At 40.6% G+C, this 20,903-nt stretch overlaps 1 protein-coding gene across 1 annotated transcript in view; it reads right to left on the reverse strand.

Moving 5' to 3' along the window:
• Positions 1 to 447: 447 nt before the first annotated feature.
• Positions 448 to 20,903, reverse strand: part of nsg2 (neuronal vesicle trafficking associated 2) — a 40,165-nt gene continuing 19,709 nt past the window's right edge. The window contains exons 4-5 of the mRNA XM_008302789.1: positions 5,566 to 5,676; positions 448 to 1,957 (exon numbers count right to left, since the gene is read on the reverse strand). Coding sequence (XP_008301011.1) covers positions 1,766 to 1,957; positions 5,566 to 5,676 — 303 coding nt within the window. The 3' untranslated portion in view covers positions 448 to 1,765. The remainder of the gene's footprint in view (positions 1,958 to 5,565; positions 5,677 to 20,903) is intronic.

Consider the following 20,903-nt stretch of genomic DNA (forward strand, 5'->3'; position numbering starts at 1 on the left):
GAAAAACACACGCAGCTGATGGATTCATTAGAATGCACGTCTCTAATTTGGAAAGCCAAGTATTCATGTCACTCAAAACAGAAGCCTTATCTGCTATTCACAGAGGACTCCACAGATGAATAATATATCCAGTAGCCATTAAGGATACAGGTATTTTTCTGCTACCTTTTTTTTTTTTTTTGCTGTCAATCACAGGTGTGTATCATTACAGCCGACAAATCTGCTCTCTGCAGCTCTGGAAAAGTTCCACCCGTGGACGACAGAATACATATATAATAGTATGAATTTGAGTAGGAGTGCGAACATCTGAATAATACAGCGAGTTGTGTGTGTGTGGGGGGGGGAATCCTTCTCTGTTGTTCAAATTGCGCTCCCACAGGCCTGCATTAGGCACCGCGTGAGTGCTAAAGAGACGCAGCGGTAAGTGGGACTGACAGGCACACTCAGCACAGGTCACAGCTTCTTTTATTTTTTTTGAATTCAAACCAAGAAAGGAGGGACAAGGATGCACACTGATAAATTACACCAGGTATCGCTACATATCAACTAACGACATCACGATATCTCATTAAAGCGCTCTTGACAACGGATCCAACGTTTGCAAAATTCCCAAAAAAAAGAAATCAAATAAAAATAACAGTACAGGAACAGAACTCGGCCGCAGTTTGAAGCCCATCTATGAACGTAACGATACACAGCGGAGAATTGGAGTTTTGGCAAAAAAAACAAACAAAAAAAAACAAAGACACTGATATGCACAATATCTCCTTTCCCTCTTTCTGTAACATTGTGTTTAATGAAGCTACAAGACTGGCAGCTGAAGCAATATGTAAGTAGTTCACATGAAGGAATCGTAGAAAAAAGAAAAAAAGTCCTAATAAAAGCTACTACAATGCATACACACAAAACTAGCCTGAATGCACAACTGTATGTACAGCTTGGGTCACTTGAGGGGAGGGGGGGTTTCAGAATTTAAAATGTATGGCACAGCACATTGAAAATGTTGTTGTATTTATAGCTATCAAACAGCCATGACGGAAAAATTCATTCAGCCAACTCAGTAGATGTGGATGTTGGTCTCAGACAGACCAGCTATTTAAAAATGTGTTACAGGAGACATATTGGGTCTGAATATGAAGTGATCTGTGTGTCTGTTTCACAGGCATGCCTGAGGTTACTTAAAGGCAAGAAAAGAAAAAGGGTGGCTGAGAATGAATATACAGTAACTACAGTATACACACTTGGGGGAAAAAAAAAAGACTCCAAACTCCAGAGAATCTCACAAAGAGGAAGCGTGAAATTCAGCATCGACTCGTGCCTTTGTACAAAGAGTTACCTGGTAATCACATACAAAACATCCATACATTACAGTAAAAAATAAATATATCATGACAGTCGATGAATAATAAATTAGAGGAGGGGAGTAAACATGGTAATGAGTGAGCAGACTGTGTGTGTGGGTGTGTATCTGCAGACAATGATAATCCCAAGAGAGCAAAGATCAGATGCCCCTCGGTGAGAGACCGAGCACATAAATGGGCAGACAAGGTAATCGGAATATGACCTAGCATGTGCTTGTATGTTTTAATGTCTGCATGCATGTTTTCACTCTATATTATATATGTAGCTGCTGTGTTAACAGGTGTCTCTTTTGTCTATCGTTCTAAATATTCACCTAAATGTTTGTGCGTCTAAATCTGCCTGTGTCTGTATGCACTTCTTCATGTCTGCGTGTGTCTATGTGCGCGTTTACATCCTTTTCAACTCAGTGGCCCTCGCCACTCGGGGGTTTAGCGTCGTGGCCTCCCGTCCCTCCGGGGAGCCAGGGGGAGACGGAGTGGGAGGTGGTCTGCTTGGCCATGCTGTAGTGGCTGATCACTGTGTAGAAACGGCCCCTCGAGTTGGCGTCCTGGGCGGCGTAGTAGGCCTCAAGAGAGGCTGGGATACAGCGCTTGTGCTGCAAGAAGAACAGTGATTTAAATGTGGTTTAGTAGGACCACATCAGGTCAATAAAAAAAAAAAGCCAATGGAACAAATTGAGAAAAACATCAAAATCCATTTTTCATGACTAAAACTGGAAGTGGAATTTGGGTTAGAATAATTTTTTCCAACTTACATAAAATACTGTTTGGGTTTACAGAGTTTTACACAAAATAAGTTTCCGTCAAGAGCACCCACATATCATGCTGACATCATAACATGGTTCACAGCTGAGGTACAGTACTATTTGTTGAACCTTTGACGCAGCACAGTTAAGTTGTGGCTCATTTCTGATAATATGTAACCAAATATACAAACATTAGTCAACTATAACTGACCACATGATCCAACCTTGGACTGACTTCATGAATAGTTCACAAAGTCGACTCATTTATTTCCAAAAAGGTCAGCTTTTTAGTCCCATCTAAAGGATTATGATCATATTGTCTCAGCATGTTGTCAGATAAAGGACTGGTATGGAGCAGAGTAGTAGCCATTAGTACCACTTCAGCCATTTTTTTAAATATTTGTGTTGCAACCCAAGTTCAGACTGTAACACCAATAAACTCTGTCATTATCAGTGATGAATGAGGTACACAGATGCAAACAAAGGCTATAAATAAGTCTGAAGCTAGCGTGTTGTTCAATATTGTACGGCCCTAAATAATGAAAGAAAAATTTGCTGGGTTTTAGTCTTTGCTAGTTATTGTACAGACTAAAGAAAATTTACTTCAAAATCAACACTCAAACTGTCAACTCCTGGCAAATTTTAAAGTGAATTGTTTCTTGCATGTTGCTAAATGCAACAGTGAGTCAGCCAACACACTTTAAACATCAATAAGACAACACTGACTATTAGTTTTTTATTGGCCCTCCTGCTTGCTTTGCTTCAGTGATGATTGGATCTTCTATCCCTTAAAAGAAACGCAGATGAATTTCAACTGGAGTATGCAAACTATTGGATTATGCAAAATATTCTCCTTCCTCACTTGGGAAAAATCGTGTAGTTGTGCCGATGCGGTGATTCACAGCCCCAAATACTGTAGGTCTAGTTTAATAGGCAATTACAACAACTCTAAAATACACTTGACCACTGGTGAGCTAATGAACAGACTTGGTCCAAAAATGGAGCGATCACAAAAATACACAATAGGTTCTCTTCTGCCAAGAAAAATTCAATTAAGAAAACATTTTTGGTGCAGTATAAATGGTAAAGGTACCAGCATACCGAGAGCAGAGCATCTAGTAAAACACAAGATTTTTTTTTTTTTTTGGAGCAGACCAATCAAGGCTAATTAACTGTGCTGCTGACTTGCTTACAGCTTGTTAATACTTTTCTAGTTACAGTTGAAATCATGTGTTTTTGCAATTTAGAAACTGTACTCATTCAGTCACAATTTTCAAAAGCTGAAATGTTTCATATGTGAAATACCAACTGAGCATGACCCAGTCTGTTGTCCTACTAAATATATGATACACTATATTGCCTGGCTCCCATTAAAAGACACAATAACAACAAAAAAACCTGAGTTAATTTTCAACATGAAAATATTCTTTCAAAAATCCTTTTGTTAAAAATTCATTTTAATCACTGATGTAAAAACAATGGCTTCAAATCAAGAATGTCTCAAAAAGAAAGTTGTGATGGACCTTGGAGAGCCTTGATGAAGAGCAACACAGTGTTTACTGTCAAGGTCACATCTGTCTCTCCACAAATAATAATGAGCACTTTCATACATCCTTTTTTTTATTATGATTAGTGGGAACAAGAAAGAGGAAGAAGACGCCATTTACATTCCTGAAGCTGATACTACATTTCTGTGTTGGACCATAATGAGAGGAAGAGGACTCACAGCCCATAATACTGTAATGGAGCGTATGTGTATATTAGCATATTCTGAGCCAGTATAGAATTCAAATGGGCTGGAGTGTGTATATTTTTGCAAACTGCAGGTGTGCCGTGTGTGTGTGTGTGTGCGAGCGTGCTATTGCGTGAGCCTATCGACACTTTTGCGCCTCGTGAACGTGCATGTGACACTGCTAATAATACCTCAGCAGACTGCAGTCAGAGCCCCTGCAGAGGTTGTGGGTCTGAAACTAGATTTATTCCACCTCAGATTTGTCTAGAGACGCAGCCATCCAAGGTGACCTCTTCCAAGGTACAGTGAAACTTATAAGTACAGTGCAGTGGAAATCAGATGAGGAGAGGCTGCCGCACATCCAAAACCCTGAAGGTGCGATGCGGTGTAACTCCGAGCAGCAGATTGTTGGACAAAGATGGCAACGCGAGCCATTTTCTTTTATGAGCTCAGCCGTAATGATCGGGAGTCAATCATAATTGTGGTAATTATTGTAAAATAGGCAGTAAGTCTGATTTTTTTCTAATTTTCATTTAATGATCGACACAGTTAATAACATATGAGAGCGGGCTCAGCGGAGTCGCTTTCTTTGGCTTCTGTGCCGAGGAACAAAAGCAGAAAATTACACTTGATTACGCTGGTCGTAACAAAATCACTGATATCATTGATTGATGATTGCCCATCAGATGAGCCTTCATTAGCGTCTTCTGTCGCCATGACCTCAGAAATTAGTTAAAGTAGGACAGAGGTATTTTATTTTTTCTTCTCCCATAGGAGACTGTGCTCACCTTTAATTCTTTATTTAGGTAGGAAAGTAAGAGAGGGAGACAGTAAAGGGCAGAGAGGACACTTTAAAACAAGTGAATATCTGCCAACATGGCAGTCTAACTATAGTGGTGAATCTAATAAAGCAATTAATCATTTGCCTAAATGGAGGAAAAATAAACTGCCAAACTTTCAGTGTGAAGTTTTGCTGCTTTAAATTAAAACATCTTTTGGATTCGTCTCGCAAAGCAAGCGATCTGACACCTTCGGCTGACATTTTTCACAATTTTTTTTTGTACAATTAGCCACCTTATTCCGTTACACTGTGGGTGTGACTTGTAGTTATTCCTGTCAATGAAGCAGCATCTGTGAGAGTTACAGCTTCAGGTTTCTCTCATTTAGATGACACAAATTTTGAACACATGCTTTCACACTTTCTAAGAGTTCAACATTTTGGCATATGAGCTTATTCTTGCAGAGTTAGATGAGATGACAGCAAATAAATATAAAAAAAAAAATGGCTCAGGATCAGAAAACTTAAGAAAAAGCCTGGAAACAGGAAGAAAGCAAATAAGCAACTTTGCCAAAGTTTTGCTGAGGGACGGAGGGTTGACTTGACGAAGCGCCCCTGGTTACCCATAACAAACTAAGTTTTCTTAACATTAGCTGATCGATCAGTGATTTTTAGGGCTCTGACTTGGCTTGACACACTCGACCTAATTGCTGTGGAAGTACAGATAAGCCGCAGAGCTTGAGAGACTGTTCATCTCTCCGTGGGGTGATCACATTATCCCGTTTGAGGTGTGACAGACTGCACATCATTTATTTTACTTAAGTGCGACGCCGCCGTCCCTCGACCCGAGCGTGCGATCCAGTTGCCCCGTTAACCACCCGACCGTCTCTGGATAAACGCGCCCTTAACGCTGTGAAATGACACATCCAGGCCACTTAGGGGTCTTACCTTATAAATGAATCCATCCGGGCAGGCGTGGTCGTAGGTGAAGGCTTTATAAACCACCAGGAACACGATGCAGGCGAGGAAGGCCAAGGCCAGGATGATCAGAATTGTCACCTGGAGGGAGGACAAACGCTGGTCAGTGCATGTGTGTGGCAGCGGTAATGGAGGACCGCGAGGGTGCAGGTTTTATATATGTGAGGCAGGGTTAGGGTTAGACAGTGAGAAAGATGGAAGATACGCGCCAGTGCTTGTCTCTGTGTGTGCGCGTAGTCATAATAAATGATAAGATGCTGCTGACTTAGGTCAATGGCTCCTCAAGGCAAGGTGTTCCCGTTGAGTTATGTGATGAATGACTCCAGTTGCGACACTTAAAAACTACCTTGTTTCCACGGACACTGTGCTGCTCGGTGTGGGTAAATGTAAAAATTTGTGAGGCAAATCAGCAGCGCATGAGGATTATCTCCCAGTCTTTGTTGAGGTTTTTTTGTGTTGCTACATAATGAAGGATTTTTCCGAGCCTTTGCCTCTAATTTGCCTTTCTCACAGCAGACATTTAAGTCTTGTCATAGTAGGAAAAAAAACAGAGGAGATACTAAAAACCTTGATGATTCTGTCTTATTCAAGCATCTCAGCGAGCTGCGACAGTGAACTAACACGCACAACACCGACAAAAGCAGTTAAATGGACTTAAACTATCATTTGTTTTTACCATTTCTTTCCCCCCCCGTGACATATAAAAACGCTCTCCTGAAAAAAGGTCTGTTGTAAATATGAACTTCTAATTAGCTGCGGGGAAATTTATATGCACGCCTCGCCCCTCGTTTAGATTACAAATGTCGTTCAAAAGTAGGAGAATAAATTAAGCTCATTAAAGCTACTTCAGAATTCCACCAAATTTTCTTGTAATCCTAAAAGATACCACCTCCTGTTGTGCAGATGGTGAAGTTTCCTCATGTGCTGTGAGCTCAATACGCACAACTATAGTGAATTTACTGCTTCTTGATAATCCATTTGTGGGGATGTTGCATTAATTTGGCAAATACTTCTCTCCAAAGCTACTGGCATTGTTACGTCCCGCTGACTCCTACAACTTTGTCATTAGAAAGTAAGATGAATAGTATTTTGCTGGTCCGATTGTTTTGTCTTCAATGTGCGTACAAATTGTGATATCATTATTGCCTATTGAGCCCCATCTCCAATTTTCTAAAAAGAAACAACAACAACAACACACAGCTGATGATATTATTTGATGTTTTCTGAATAAATGCAGCCACCATGTTGGATAAAGTGTCACAGATTTCAGTTGTTCTTGTTTTTTTCCAACCGCACCGATCAATCAGGATCCTTCCTGCACTGAGTGTCAACGCACTCGAGTCAGCAAGAGAAATTAATTAGCCCTTCATCTCATTTCCGAATATTTCCACCTGTTAACTGCCAAAAGCATATATAAAAAAAAAATAAAAACCAAAAAAGCCCGTCATTTCTCGCTGTAAACAAGGAGGTGGCAAATATAATTATGGATTGCAAGCAGCTCTGAAGTGTTAAAGTCAAATTAAGCCCCTTCAATTGTTGGTCTAAACTAAATGTATTATTTTAAAAAAAAAAGAAGAAAGAAAACCCCCGAAACAAACTAAAATGTTCTGGTCAGTTTTCACAACAAGGAACTATGAAATGTCATTAGCATCCGCTTCGGCGAACACTTGAACGGAATCAAAAATAATTATGCAGTGTGAAAAATGCTTAACATCACCCAAAAGCAGAGCGAATCTGAAAATGATGGAAATAATACATTTATTTCTGCGTGCCGATGCAAATGTGTAGTTCGGGGTGTGAAATATTCATTTCCCTGGCAGGCTAGACAATGTTGTAGTAAAGTAGATTAACATATAAAAGGATTTGTTTCCTCCTACTTTCTACCTGACACCCTGATTGGGTGCTTCTGAGTGAGCATTTAATTAGAATTATGCAAATCAAAGTGCAAAAGATAGCTGTGGGTATGTGTGTGGTAAATGCATATGGCTGCATCTCCCCACAGACTTTTTTTTTTTTTTTTTTTTTATGCAAATCAAAGTGCAAAAGATAGCTGTGGGTATGTGTGTGGTAAATGCATATGGCTGCATCTCCCCACAGACTTTTTTTTTTTTCTTCTTTTCAAAAAGAGGCGTCGTTATAAAGTCCCAGCAAGCGAGGTGAAAAAAACTGAATCTTCGATAATGGATGGATATTTCTTATTTCCCGTTTCTTGCTGCTTCTTTAAAGCTACTTCCGACTCAGTGCTCTCTATACGATCTGTCACAGAGAGATGTCAGAGCAATTACACATGGGTGTGATCATCGGTCTCCATCAGCATTATGGGGGTGGACAGGGACACGCAAGCTAAGTGACTGTTTACTTGGTGTCAACTGGGGGACACGACTCTCAGCCTTGGTTGCCGCTGACACACTCAGTAAATTACATCTCCCCAAATCACACACTGTGATACATAAAAAGGACGCAGTTTAAAGTCACGGTGACCCGTCTTTTGGAGCAGGAACAGACGTGGAATGATTGATTAAGACCCTCCCTGACCCCCTCCCTTCTTTTTTTTCTCTAAATAGTGATGCACATGAAACGGCTTATTAAGAAAAGGGATTACTGTAAAGCTCTCATATCGCGGAGAAAGCAACGCGAGTGCTTCACGCATGTGGACTTTGAAACATGAAACGAAGTCTCAAGTAGCTCGTGACAGAAGAGATTTGCACTTTAGTGTAAAAACGGGCGAAATTTAAACCGTACATGCATTTGAATTGTTCGAAATAGTGAGTGAAAGTGTACACGATGTAGTATCCGCTCACTCTTTAATGAGTCCCAACGTTAGGTCACGACGTGGCACACACAAGGAACAGATTAGTGGGATTAACCCTGGCGTGGAGGCCTGCGTTAATGCTCAATCATGCTCTAATTGTGGATTCAACAGCAGCAGCAGCAGTCGGAGCAACAGTTCAAGCAAGAACGCAGCACGCCCTTTTGTAATTGAACTGGTTGCTTTAAAATCCCTGTTGATGCAGCCGCAGCCATGTGGCGTATAAATCCATTAAAAATCTACCCTGACCTTTCTCCATTATTCATAATCTGGCTGAACTCCGCAGTAAACCTTAGGAGGTCGTCAGGGCAACACTACAGCTCGCGGATGACGACTGCTTCCATGCGTGAAGTGGATTCCTGCTTTTATTTACCAGCTCGCGGAAAATATTCCTCCGTGATGGGATAAGGCTCTTATTTATCTGATGACGGCTGAATCTGAAGGGTGCAGTCGCATTACGCGCAAGCAAATAGGCATTATAGAAAAAGAGCACAATGCAGCTGAATACAGTACGGGATAATACAATTCTGGTCAATGTGGCACTATGATATCACCCAGCGAGGCGGCTTCTCCCACCTACATCAGCCTCATCCTATTTTCTATTCAATACAGGCAATATGACTGTTTTGTCATTAGCACTCCAGTACGTGCCATCCCACGCCACTATCACCTCCAACACACCCACCGCCCTCTTTGCTGTGTGACACAGATAACAGACAGACATTTGTTTGTCTTGCATTCAGGTAGAAGCGCAGCATGTTGCTACCATTTGGACAAAGAACAACGTGTCCTTAACAAGGATTGGCTCCATAAGTGAAGGTTGGATTGAGTGCGAGGCAGGTAACAGGGCCCTGTCGGACTTGAATTGTTCTGCTGAATCCACCCAGGGCTGATAGAAAAACCCTCATTCTGACTGTATTTAAAGCTGCACAGAGCAACGAGCATTATCCAAAAATGGATTTTTAACAGCATCCCAGTATTCACACTGTTTGAAGGCTGGAACTGGCAAATACAAACCTGTGAAATAAAATAAGTACCAATACAAGAACACAAAACTGGAAAAATAAAAGATGAAGTTGAGAAAACTCAAAATTTCAAAGCAACAAACTTAAAATAATATATCAGATGAGTTAAGCTGGGCAATATAAAGTTAATTATCTATCGAAATGTGCGGCTCAATCGGGACTGATGTGCTACGATGTTTGGTAGCAATTCTTCATGTGATTTTTACAAAATTTGTACCATTTTTTTTTTTTTAAATGTTAGAAATCCCCATTAAAGTGAATGGGAAGTCAGCTGGACAACTCCCCAAACCCAGCTATGTCTGGAAGCCTGTAGCTCTGACAGATTTTATACTAGAAACATCGTTCAAAGTTTAAGAGGGTGGCAAAGCTTTGAATGTGATTCATTAGAATATTAGTTTTGATATATTCTACAGTTCTTACATAGTAGAAGTTTTATGATTTTTTTGAAATTCCACAATTGTTCTTCAGATTTACTTCAGTTTTGACCAAATACATTTTTCTGAAAAAAAAAGTACAGTTCACCTTGTCTCCTTCTCACAATATTATTTCTACATAAACAATTTAAACACAAGAAATTACACATCTTTGTTGTGTTCCACCCAATGTGACTCTCATTGCTGTAGGATTTATGTATTTTTCATAAATCACCTGAGAGCAGAGTGTTCCAACCAAAACTCTCAGTGACTCCCATTATGTCTGTGCTTTAAAATGTCCAACAAAAGCTACATTGGCACACAAAGTTTCCTAGTTATCATGTTATTTTACACCCAATATCATAAAATAATCAGCAAGAATCGCATAAAGACAGAAAACTCATATCCTAGGAAAATCCCCGCAAAAAAATAGAAAAAAAGAAGGAAGGAAGGAAGGAAGGAAGGAAGGAAGGAAAGCCTGCATCTGAAAGTCGCTTTATATTTTAAATAGATATATCCAAGTGGTTTTAACAGTGTACTGTGTTTACAAAGATGTCAAACATCCTCCTTTATGGTTTGCTGCTGTTGCTGTCCAAATAAAATAAATAATGTCAGATAACTATTCAACTGTTGAGCTCTAAAACATCAAAAATAATGAAAAACACCCAGCTCCTGTTGCCCGATTTGTCTGGCCGACGCTGCGAAACCGAAAAACGTTGTGTCACAAAAGAAAGCCAAACTTAATTAAAGTAGTAAACCGGTTCTGAGCGATGCTGCTGATCTGATGCACACGGATCTTTGATTCTTGCATGACACGGAGCTATCAGTGGAACGGCAGGCAGTTGCAGTCGCGTATTATAGGGAAAGACAAACAATCAAAACAGATTATAAAAGATCCATTAGGATTGTTCCTCTGTTCCCCAGCTTTCTCTCATCTCTGACTGCAGATTAAGCGTCTACAGTTTACCTACTGTTTGCCCACCTTCTCTCTCGCGCACACACACACCATCTGCTTATTTCCTCAAACGCCGACTCTCTCTGGAATCTGGATCGCAGGAAATAATTGATTGTGAGTGCAGCGTTTTCCACAAAAAAATACATTTCGCTTTAATTATTTACGGCTGCATCACAAGTTCAAAGGCAGTTTTTCTAAACGGATATGCTTCTCCACAGCCTGTTTTACCACCGTTTGACATATGATTTCTCTCCTTTTTTTTTTCATCCCCCCCCCCTCGTCCAACGCCGCTCTATGTTAGAATGCAACACGCCACCCACTCTCTCGCTGCTGTAAGTTGACAGGCCATATGGAGGAGCAGACACCTCCTCACATCCACTCGAGGAACAGAGGAGGATCACTGCGAGTGTGTCGAGGCGAGAGGAAAAGAAAAGGTGGGTGTGTGACAGGAGAGAGAGAGAGAGGGGGAAAAAAAATGACTCGGATAAAAACAGATAACACGGAGTGAGCAAAGTGAGAAATAAAGGAAGAGATGACGAAGACAATAAAGCAGCGAGCGAAACAAAAAAGGCAGACTGAGAGCGAATGATAGAGATCCAGGGGCAGATGGAGGATCTCGATCCCTCTATTGGTAGCAGGTGGCAGAGGCAGACAGACAGACAGAGAGGCAGGCAGGAGGGCAGCAGGCTCAATGGGATATCGGTTGATGCATCAATCAATACACCACTGAAGGAAGCGTAAACAACTACTTTTCATTCATCTTCCTATTACCCTTCCAACACCTTCTCAATAGCAGCACAAAGGCGGTTTTTCATGGATTCTTTTCTTTGTGCCGCGCAGACATCTCGAGCTACATGCATTAAAAAAAAAATAGCTATTAATATCAAATGAGGAAGTATTAAATATGTTTTATCTGGGATGTAATACCTCAAATGCCTCCAGGCGAGTTTGTTGATTAATGAAATTAATGAGCTCGGTGACAGGTTGAGTTAGTGCAGAGCAAAAAGAAAAAAAGAAAAAAAAGCTTAAAGGTCGGTGACTTGGTTGCGGGAAAAGCCAACGTGTCAATCAGACTCAACAAGTAAAGCATAGAAGCTGTAAGCAAATTCTGGGCCGTCACACGTTTTGCTTTTGTCATCGAAGGTTTGGCCATCAGTTCTGTTTATCATAATGCAGCTGTGTGCTCACTGATTGCTTGTTAATTGCTGAGATTTTGGAAAACAGCTGGATCACAAAAATGAGGTCAGAAGAGGCAGGAAATGAGAGCAGACAGACGATCAATTGTAAATGAACCCTTGGTTCAACGAGATAGCTAGGTGAATATGCTATCCAGTTAGCAGAACGAATTTTACTTTTGCTGCGTTACATAATTTCCATTTCTATCATTTTTAACAAAAGCAGTGGAACTACACAGATCAGATTAGATTATCTAAAATTAATTGTTTGCTTATCACCTGAGCAGCTGACTTTCTCCAAATGGCTCCTTTTTAAGACATTACCCATCACCTTAGTGAGTATAAATGGATCACCACATATAAAAAACAATGACAAAAACTTGAAAAAACACATAATAAAACCAAAATCGACTGTTGATTTCATGGTAGCAGATTAAAATCAGCTCTACAGGTCGAGCTTGAACATACAAGAAATTTGATTTGGGTTTTAAAGCTTAAGTTCTAAATGTCCATTAAAACAGTCAGACAGATTCTGTATCCACAGCAGCAATAACATTCTACGAATGTGCCATCAGTAATAGGAACTGGTAATGAAATGATTAGCCAATGAACCAACAATTGTAATTAATCATTTCAGGCACTGGTCCGTGGCAATCGCTCTGGTCTGTTCAAGTAGCAGTTAAATGGAAAAGGGCCATCATTTAAACTATTATTACACCTGAGCTTTTGTTACTCGTCAAAATGTCTGCAGTGAGAAATGAATATTTATGAAGGAAAAGTAATTTTTTTGGTTACAGCCATTCAATTTGCATCTCTTCTCTGTTTTACAGTGTTGCATATGTTTTGGACTGTTCCCCATATTAAAACAGGCTGTGGCCTCTGGTAACTTTTAATGGCCATTTTCCCTAAACCAGTCCAGAACATAAAATACACAGTTAAGTAAAAATATTCCACATTCCCTCTGGAAACATAACAACCAATGTAGCCTCAAGATTTGAAAGCAGAGATGGAAATGTGGCCCGCAGACGTCGAACTAAACCCTCAGCTATTCAGCGCATGTATAAGCGTTTCAGTCAGGGATCAGCTAGCTACATAAAAATGTAAATGAAATATTCTCTTATCCTCTTATGGCAGTTTTGTCAGGATGAAATTAATGAAGTGGGTGACAGGATACCTGTTAGGGCAAGTGGTTGGAAACTACAGCTGATAAATGAAAGGTCACGGGTTTGATCCCCGTGTGTCCTTGAGCAAAACACAGCGCCCATACCTACTCTGTCACTGTACATGGAATATAAATGTGCACACTGTGGATATGGCCATTAGGTAAATGATGCCCAAAAAAAAAAAAAAATCAGTGGACTACTGCAGCACCGCTTCAAGGCAGCTTGACGATGTGGGGACTAAAGCAGATTGGGGACAGACAGCAGTGGTCATTTGGGCTCCACAACTAGTGCATTTAAAATCCTATTAAAGTAAAATTGCTTGTGCTTGCAGAAATTCCGCACCTATGACTAATATATTATATATAAATTGCATAATTAATACATTTTACTGCTGCAGTTCGTTGAGGTGGAGCTACTTTTAACCACTGGGTCACAAGCTGCGATGACTGATGGGGTAGAAAACACAAAATCTGTGAATGCTGATTAATTTTGCCAATTTTTCTCTGGTCTTTACTTTATTGTTCGCCTCACTAGGCTGTGAACATCGATTTCAAAGGAACCATCTGACAAGTTTAGAGGGGGAATTTGATTAAACTGCCAACAGCTAACGAAAATGAAAAGAACTGGTCTAATCTTTAACACTGTGCTACATTTCAGAAGCTTGTCACTTGCTTTGTTTCTGGAAAATATTAATCTGAGAAGTAACTGCAGTAAAACAGAGCTTTATTATGTCCCTCTGCAGAGACGAAGCAGTATGAAACAGATGAAAATGTAAAGATGCATGTAATACCTGAAAATAATAGTTCAGTGCTGGACCGATACTGGACTTTTGGGAGCGATGATACGAGGTCTGTCAGAAAAGTTATATTTCAAATTCAAACGACAAACTAATTTTCTCCTTTGACGTAATCCCTCTGAAGTCTAACACACTTCCCCAGCCTTCTCTGTCACGCCACCATGCACTCCTGGAAGAATTCTTCCGGGATCCTCCGCAGCTCGGTCGCCATCTTGATGTCGTCCATGTCTTCAAAACGGGTCCCCTTGATGACCCCCTTGAGCTTGGGGAAGAGGTGAGTAGGGAGGTTGCTCCAGCACGGTGATGTTCTTCTCAGCCAGGAACTGTCAGATGCTCAGGGCGTTGTGAGCAGGAGCGTTGTCATGGTGAAGCAGCCACGACTTGTCCTGCCTCGCTAGAGATGGTTGGTTGATCATGTGAAGAGGAAAACTTGTAGTTTGGGATTGAAATATATCTTTTGTGACACCAGTCCTGGAACATTTCTGCCACACCTCATATATGGGTTTATATTGTAATTAGTGATATTGGAAAGGGAACATTATGGACTTATTGTTCATTAACTTTACAGCAAGAATTTAACAAATTGGTTAGCTGCTTATGGTAGAGACACCACATGACTCCGCACCACTGTCTGTGATACGTACTCTGCTACATGTACTGCAAACAACACTGTAAAGAATAGAGTTGAAGCTGCTCTGTTGGACAAACATCAAAGTTTTTTTGTGCATATTGGACCATATATGCCAACACTGATATATCCATGTCATGGCAATATTGGCGAACCGTACTTGAGCCACTGAGCTTCATTCTGCTACTATGATTTTAATGGATTTTGTTCAGAAAAACAATATTTTTGAAAACGCTGATTTTTAGAGCAAGTTTGTTCTATATTTTAGAAGAGCACACTTCACAGGTTTTCTTCCACTTTTCTTTTTACATTACTGACTGCTAATCTTGTACGCCTTTCTTTCTTTTTTCCTTTTTTTTTTTCCCTTCACAAAGAGTCTCAGTAAAAAATACTCTTTGTTTTTCGTCACTGGAACAAAGACAACTCTCAAAGCAGGCGTTGTTTGTGGAGCAGGCGACGCCACAGCAGAGAGTATCTGAGACAGGGCAAGAGGGATGTCAAGGAGACGGCGTAGGGGGATTTGGGCTCTCAAGGACAGGTTATCCGGTTGAGACAAGCGGAGCTACAGTCGTGTGGCAACAAAGCACAAACACAAAGCGCACTGTCGAGATGCATCGTGTCTCGGATGGAAACACAAACTGTTAAAATGCCAACCCCCGAGAAAACACACGATTTTTGCTCCGAGTTCGGGTCGGCTGAGGTCTGCACACAGGAGCAAGTCTCCTCCAGAGCTTTGATTCATCCAGGCAGCTCAACAAACTACACCGTTCACTCTTTTGTTAAAAGTGAGGCATTGGGGGAGAGGTTATTTATGTAGTGCTCATGCGGTTTTTCTGTGCAGATCCACCATTTCATATAAAGGTCACATGAAACTGACTCACACGTAAAAAATCTATATGTTGAAGTTGACAGATTTAGGTATAAACTGTTGCGATTACAACCTCCATTCCGTCTGGTACGAGCAAATATAATCTCCCTCTCTCTGACTGCACACATCCAGAGGTGAATGACTTACAAACATTTTGTACTTGAATGTCCTCTGCAGCCTCCTACATAAAAGCACAGTAAGAGTTGCTGAATGTTCTTTTTAACCAGACCACGCCGGCTATTGCACTGAACTGCGGGAACAAAGTGAAAGCTTTGCGTCCTACGGATTAGGCGCTGAAAGGGAAATATACAAACCACATGCAGACTAGAGGAGTTTTTTAAAATCCTAACCCACCGTGAAAATAACATCACGTCTAACAACTGACTTATAACGCAGATTACAGTCATTCAGGTTAAAAAAAAATGTGGTTTTTAATCATCTTAAACTGCAGGATGCGCATCTATATTAGTCAATGTGATTCATAGTAATTAAACATTTCTGATGTGACGATGAAAGATCCAACTGCTCCAATGCTTTGCAGGGAGATTTAAATTCTGCACACTAAAAGATAACATGAATCTGTCCGTGGTGACTTGGCCTATTTTCCTGGATACAAGACAGCCTCTGTACTATCTCCAAAAACATGTTTCCATCGAAAATTTGCTATTTTTGGGGCAACATGAAGCAGAATGTACAGCAAGAAGGTCTGACTATACCGGAATACTAAAGGTGTTTTCTGGGCATGTGTCCATGCACAACATCAATGTGAGTTTTTACTTCCTCCCCTGTTTTGTAGTAAGACGTGTCATTAAAGACCATCAAAATTCTCTCACATCCACACAGAATCCACAAGCTCAGTGCCGAGCGAGACACAGTGCCTGTTCAGCAGGAGATGGGTGCTAATTATGCTAATGTATCCCAATTAAGCAAGGTCTCTATGGAGACAAAACTTCAAAAGGTTTTGTCGCTGCACACTGTCGTATTCGTTAGAGACGCTGCTCGGAGGTGAATGTGCTCTTGGGGGTATAGACTCCAAATCAAATAGCAGGTGGGCTTTAAAAAAAAAAAAAAAAAAAGACATAAACAAGAAACAGTATGTGACAGAAAATGCATAAACAGGAGCTCAAAGAATAAAGGTCACATGTGCTGCCTTCAACTCTGAAAAACCTTCCAGTCCAGGGACACGACGATACTCAGTTGTTCCTGGAATATAAATCCGCTGGGCTGTATGTATATAAATAACACTCGTCAATAACAAATACGAATACATCCTGAATAACACACTCAAGAACACTCAAACAGACACTAATCACGAATCAGTAATAAGTCTCTGAGGAGACGCTAAACATCTGGATTATATTTGCTAATCAGCTCCTGCTCTGCTAGATGAAGATGCTGCAGGAGAGGAGATATTATTAATGATGAGACCTTCCTCCTAACACGGAGCGCACCTCTAAACAGCTGTTTACATCACAAGACAAGGTTCATTACTCTAATGTCTCCCCAGCTCGCGGTCTCCTGGGTACTTTTTATGTTTCTGCATATGTTCGCCACGTACACAGCTATGTGCATGTGCTTGTGTGTAAGCACAATGAGTTTTATCACTCGAACGGTGTGTAAAAACACATCCACTCCCCTGCATTCACTTTTATGTCAAATTTAATTGGATTTTTTTTCCAGACAGCTCAACCTCAAATGGTGATTTTGGATTCTGACACATTCTTCTTGACCAGATTTGTTTTTATTTTTCGCTGCATTTGATTTCAAGATTTTTTTAAATAATATGTAACTGGTTGCTTTACGTTACTCTAATTTCTCAGTTGCATTATATGGTAGCAGCAGTATTATTATTAGTATTCTGAAATGCAACAGTGATCTCTCTGTGGGTGTCCAGACAAGCAGTACTTATACAATTTTTGGGCTATTTTTTATATTTTAGATGCTTACATGATGCCCATTTCCAAAGCATTTAGCAGTGCATGCAAAACATAAATTAACTTAAGCTACTGGATCGGCCAACCTTTTTAAAATTTCCAAAATATTCCAAACTCAGCCACTGTGTCCTGACAGTCAGTCCTATCATACTGTCAAAGTGATCACCAGAGACAAGTGTTCAGAGAAGAAATATCAGAAATAAAAGTTGAGGGGACAGATAGAAAGGATTTCTGTACTTAGAGGGTAGATCGAGAGATTTTTGAAGCAGCATAAAATTCAGTGGGGAGTGGGAGGGAGGGCTGGAAGGATTTGTCTTGAAGGGAAGAGCTTTGCGGGTGAAATAGATGATGATCTAAGCTGCCTCCTGCTCTAATCGTAGCTGGAAAGTTACTGCACCATTTTTCACCAGTCAGTTAAACGAAGAAGAATCAAATATGTCGGTTAATACAGTAGGAACAATGTGGTATGTCAATGGATTAAGAAAAGATGAGCAATACAACATGTTTCTCATTCGTACAAATTCCTGTGTTGGCCAACCCGGTGAGAGTAACACCACTGATATCTGGACTGCAATTACAGCAAGAGTAACATCCAGAAAGCGGTAGACCACTTGCGAGGATAGATGTTAAAATGAGAGGAAACAACAGAGAAGTCCGGAGTGGAGGGTCAGACCAGTCATCCGGAGTCTGTCTGTCTCCTAATTGCTCCCATGGCTCAACTTGTCAAAAAAAAAACACAGCAGCAAAGTGAAGGACTCTAGCTGAGGACAAGGAGCACAATGACTGCTCACTTTCTTTCCTCAGTTGATCATTTTCAACATGAAAACATAAAAGCCTGGCTTTTTCTTGGTTTTCTTGTTTCCATTTTTTTATCTTTTGATTCTTTGACTGCAGCAGAATGAGCAGAAGCGGTCGGGTCGTGAACCCGAGCATCTGCCATTAAGCAGCTGAGATGCAGCAGAAATTTGTTATTTGAATGAGTCTGAGGCTTTGTGCAGACTGCAGACAAATCAGATTTGTTTGTCAAATCAGATCTTTCAGGCAGACTGTCTGCACTGTTTTTGTTTTTGTATTTGCAAATCTAACTGCATGAGTTGCTGTGGCAACATTGTAGGCGTCAGCTGGTGATTCCTTTCTGCTTTACCTGAGCAGAAACCTCCCAGACAATTTTATTTTAGCATCCGTCAATGGACTGCTGTCCTCCATGTTGTCCTCCATAGTGCTCTGTTTGTAGCAGCATGGATTCTGCTCAGAACTTCTGTGTCTATATTTAACGTTATTGGTACATTTCGCGATACGAGACATTATTAAAGTCATTTTGAGTGGGCAGAGTGTCCAGTCTGAGACACACCTGTACGATCGTAACCACATTTCAAATCACCTCTAACCGTGGTTTGGCTCCAATTTGCAAAAATTACATTTCATGTGGGTTTTTAGCTGTGCAGACTCTCTGAGCTCAACCAAGAATATGATCGTTATCTTGAATTCATATTCATAATAGACTAAAGAGAACACTGTGTCCCCCAAACCTAATACCCTGCAGTGTCTGATTTGATGCCCTTATATCAGCAGGATGACACCATTTGTCTTCACCGCTGACACCATTATGCTAAACGGTTGGTTAAATTCAAGCACAAAAACAACTTAGTTAAGATTAAGAGGAAAAATCCCCATTTTTTGAAATAGCGACTTGGCTAATTGTAGTCATAGTTAAAGGAAACCAACACTGACCATCAATCAAATAACAATCTTCCCTTTCAGAGCCAAATGTTTGTTAAGACATCCATCCACCCTGACCTCCTCCCTCATTGGACTTTGACGCTTAAAAAAAACAGTTTACTTCTTATTGGGATTAATTTTAAATGTCTGTCACTTTTCTTTAGTGGACCGCATCAAAAGAAATGATACTGGTCTTCACCTTACTATGTTAAGCACCGTGAGCCGACATATGTTGTATTCTTACTACCACTACTGATGATGAAACATGGTCTGTACCTCATAAACTCCTCTGCATTTACCTTCATGTTTGTAGCTCTCCTTTCATTTGCTTTTATTAACTACTGAGAATTAGCTCATTTTTAAAAACTGGAAAGCTCTAATCTTAAAAAAAAAAAAAAGTATTATTTTAAAGGCACAATTAATTTTTCATTTAAAACACACACGGTCATAGACAGTCACTCGATACATGTGCCAGTTATGGTTTTAAAAAACGCCTTATCTTGCGGCGTGAAGAAATCCTTTAAAAACCACTGGATCAGCACCAGACACTAATTACTTTTTCCTTGGGCTGTGGCCTAATTTTCCACCAAATTTCATTGAAATATGCTGACACATTTAAGAGAGATCCTGCTCGCTATCAAAACAAAAGGCGTGGATAATAATTATGTTCACAGGCAGTTTCCAACCAACCAACCAATTAAGCCTAAAGAAAAACTTGATTTAAGAACATGTAAAACGGATCTGACTTAGATGGCGTGGTGATGGACAACATGTCAGGTGTATGCATAACATCATGGATTGTTATTATGGATATCCTGTACTGTGGTGGCTTTGAAAAACAACATCTGAAAAACTGACTGATACAAAACAAGTCAGGCTGCATCAGAATATGAGGGGCCAAGAGATTTAATAGTGTCAGACTGCATGCGCTTGTTGGCCATCGATCAGCCTCAGAAATCCTTTTTAGTCTTGGCAACCCCTGACAACTGAGTTATTAAGTCCAACAGCAGAGTTTGGATGCAGCTGCTGCTGCGTCCTTGTATCGAAACGAGATAGGATGGTCAATCTTAGATGGATTCAGGATTCGTTTTTCTGTAATCACAAATTAGATTTCCCCCTTGCTCTGACCTTTGAGATAAAACAGGACATCCAGTTAGAATTTGACTCAAATATTCCATGTATATATATCCAGTACATGGGTAGGAGAGATGATATATGTATATGTATTCATATCTGCTGATACTGATAGGGAGACAGCAATTGAAGTGTGCCGTCCTTTGAGGTACGGCTTGATATGGGATCTGAAACAAGAAGTAGAGCAGAACGGATGCCATCTGGACTTCTAAATCATCCCGAATATCACTCACCCAGCAGTGACGTCTGTCTCCGTTGTTATCTGTCTATCTGCCTTTCACTCTCGCCACAAAGTTGTCTGTCTGTCCAGCCTGTTTGTCGGTGTCTCATATGGCAGCTTGACACAAGGGACCCCTTTGCATTGACAAATGACTCAGATTCGAGTCGACTTTGAGGGTTTGGGGACGGCACACTGACCTAAACAGGACTGTGTTTGTGGTTCAGTGGAGCGTGAAGTCGTACGTAAAGCACGATGGAGACTGTACACCGGCAGTGTTGCTATTTTCAGTCTGTTAGCAGCATCCTCTTTTTTTTCTTTTTTGTCTGTTTAACACTGATTCCTGATGTTGTTGCTCACATGGAGCTAATACACCCATCACATCCAGCTGAGGTCTAACCCGAACACTTCGACCCGAACCAATTCATAATAACAATGACAGCCTGCGACGCGAAAGTGTGCACACTTCACG

This window comes from Stegastes partitus, unplaced genomic scaffold, assembly GCF_000690725.1.
Source record: "Stegastes partitus isolate 25-593 unplaced genomic scaffold, Stegastes_partitus-1.0.2 Scaffold1880, whole genome shotgun sequence".
Taxonomy (NCBI): Eukaryota; Metazoa; Chordata; class Actinopteri; family Pomacentridae; genus Stegastes; species Stegastes partitus.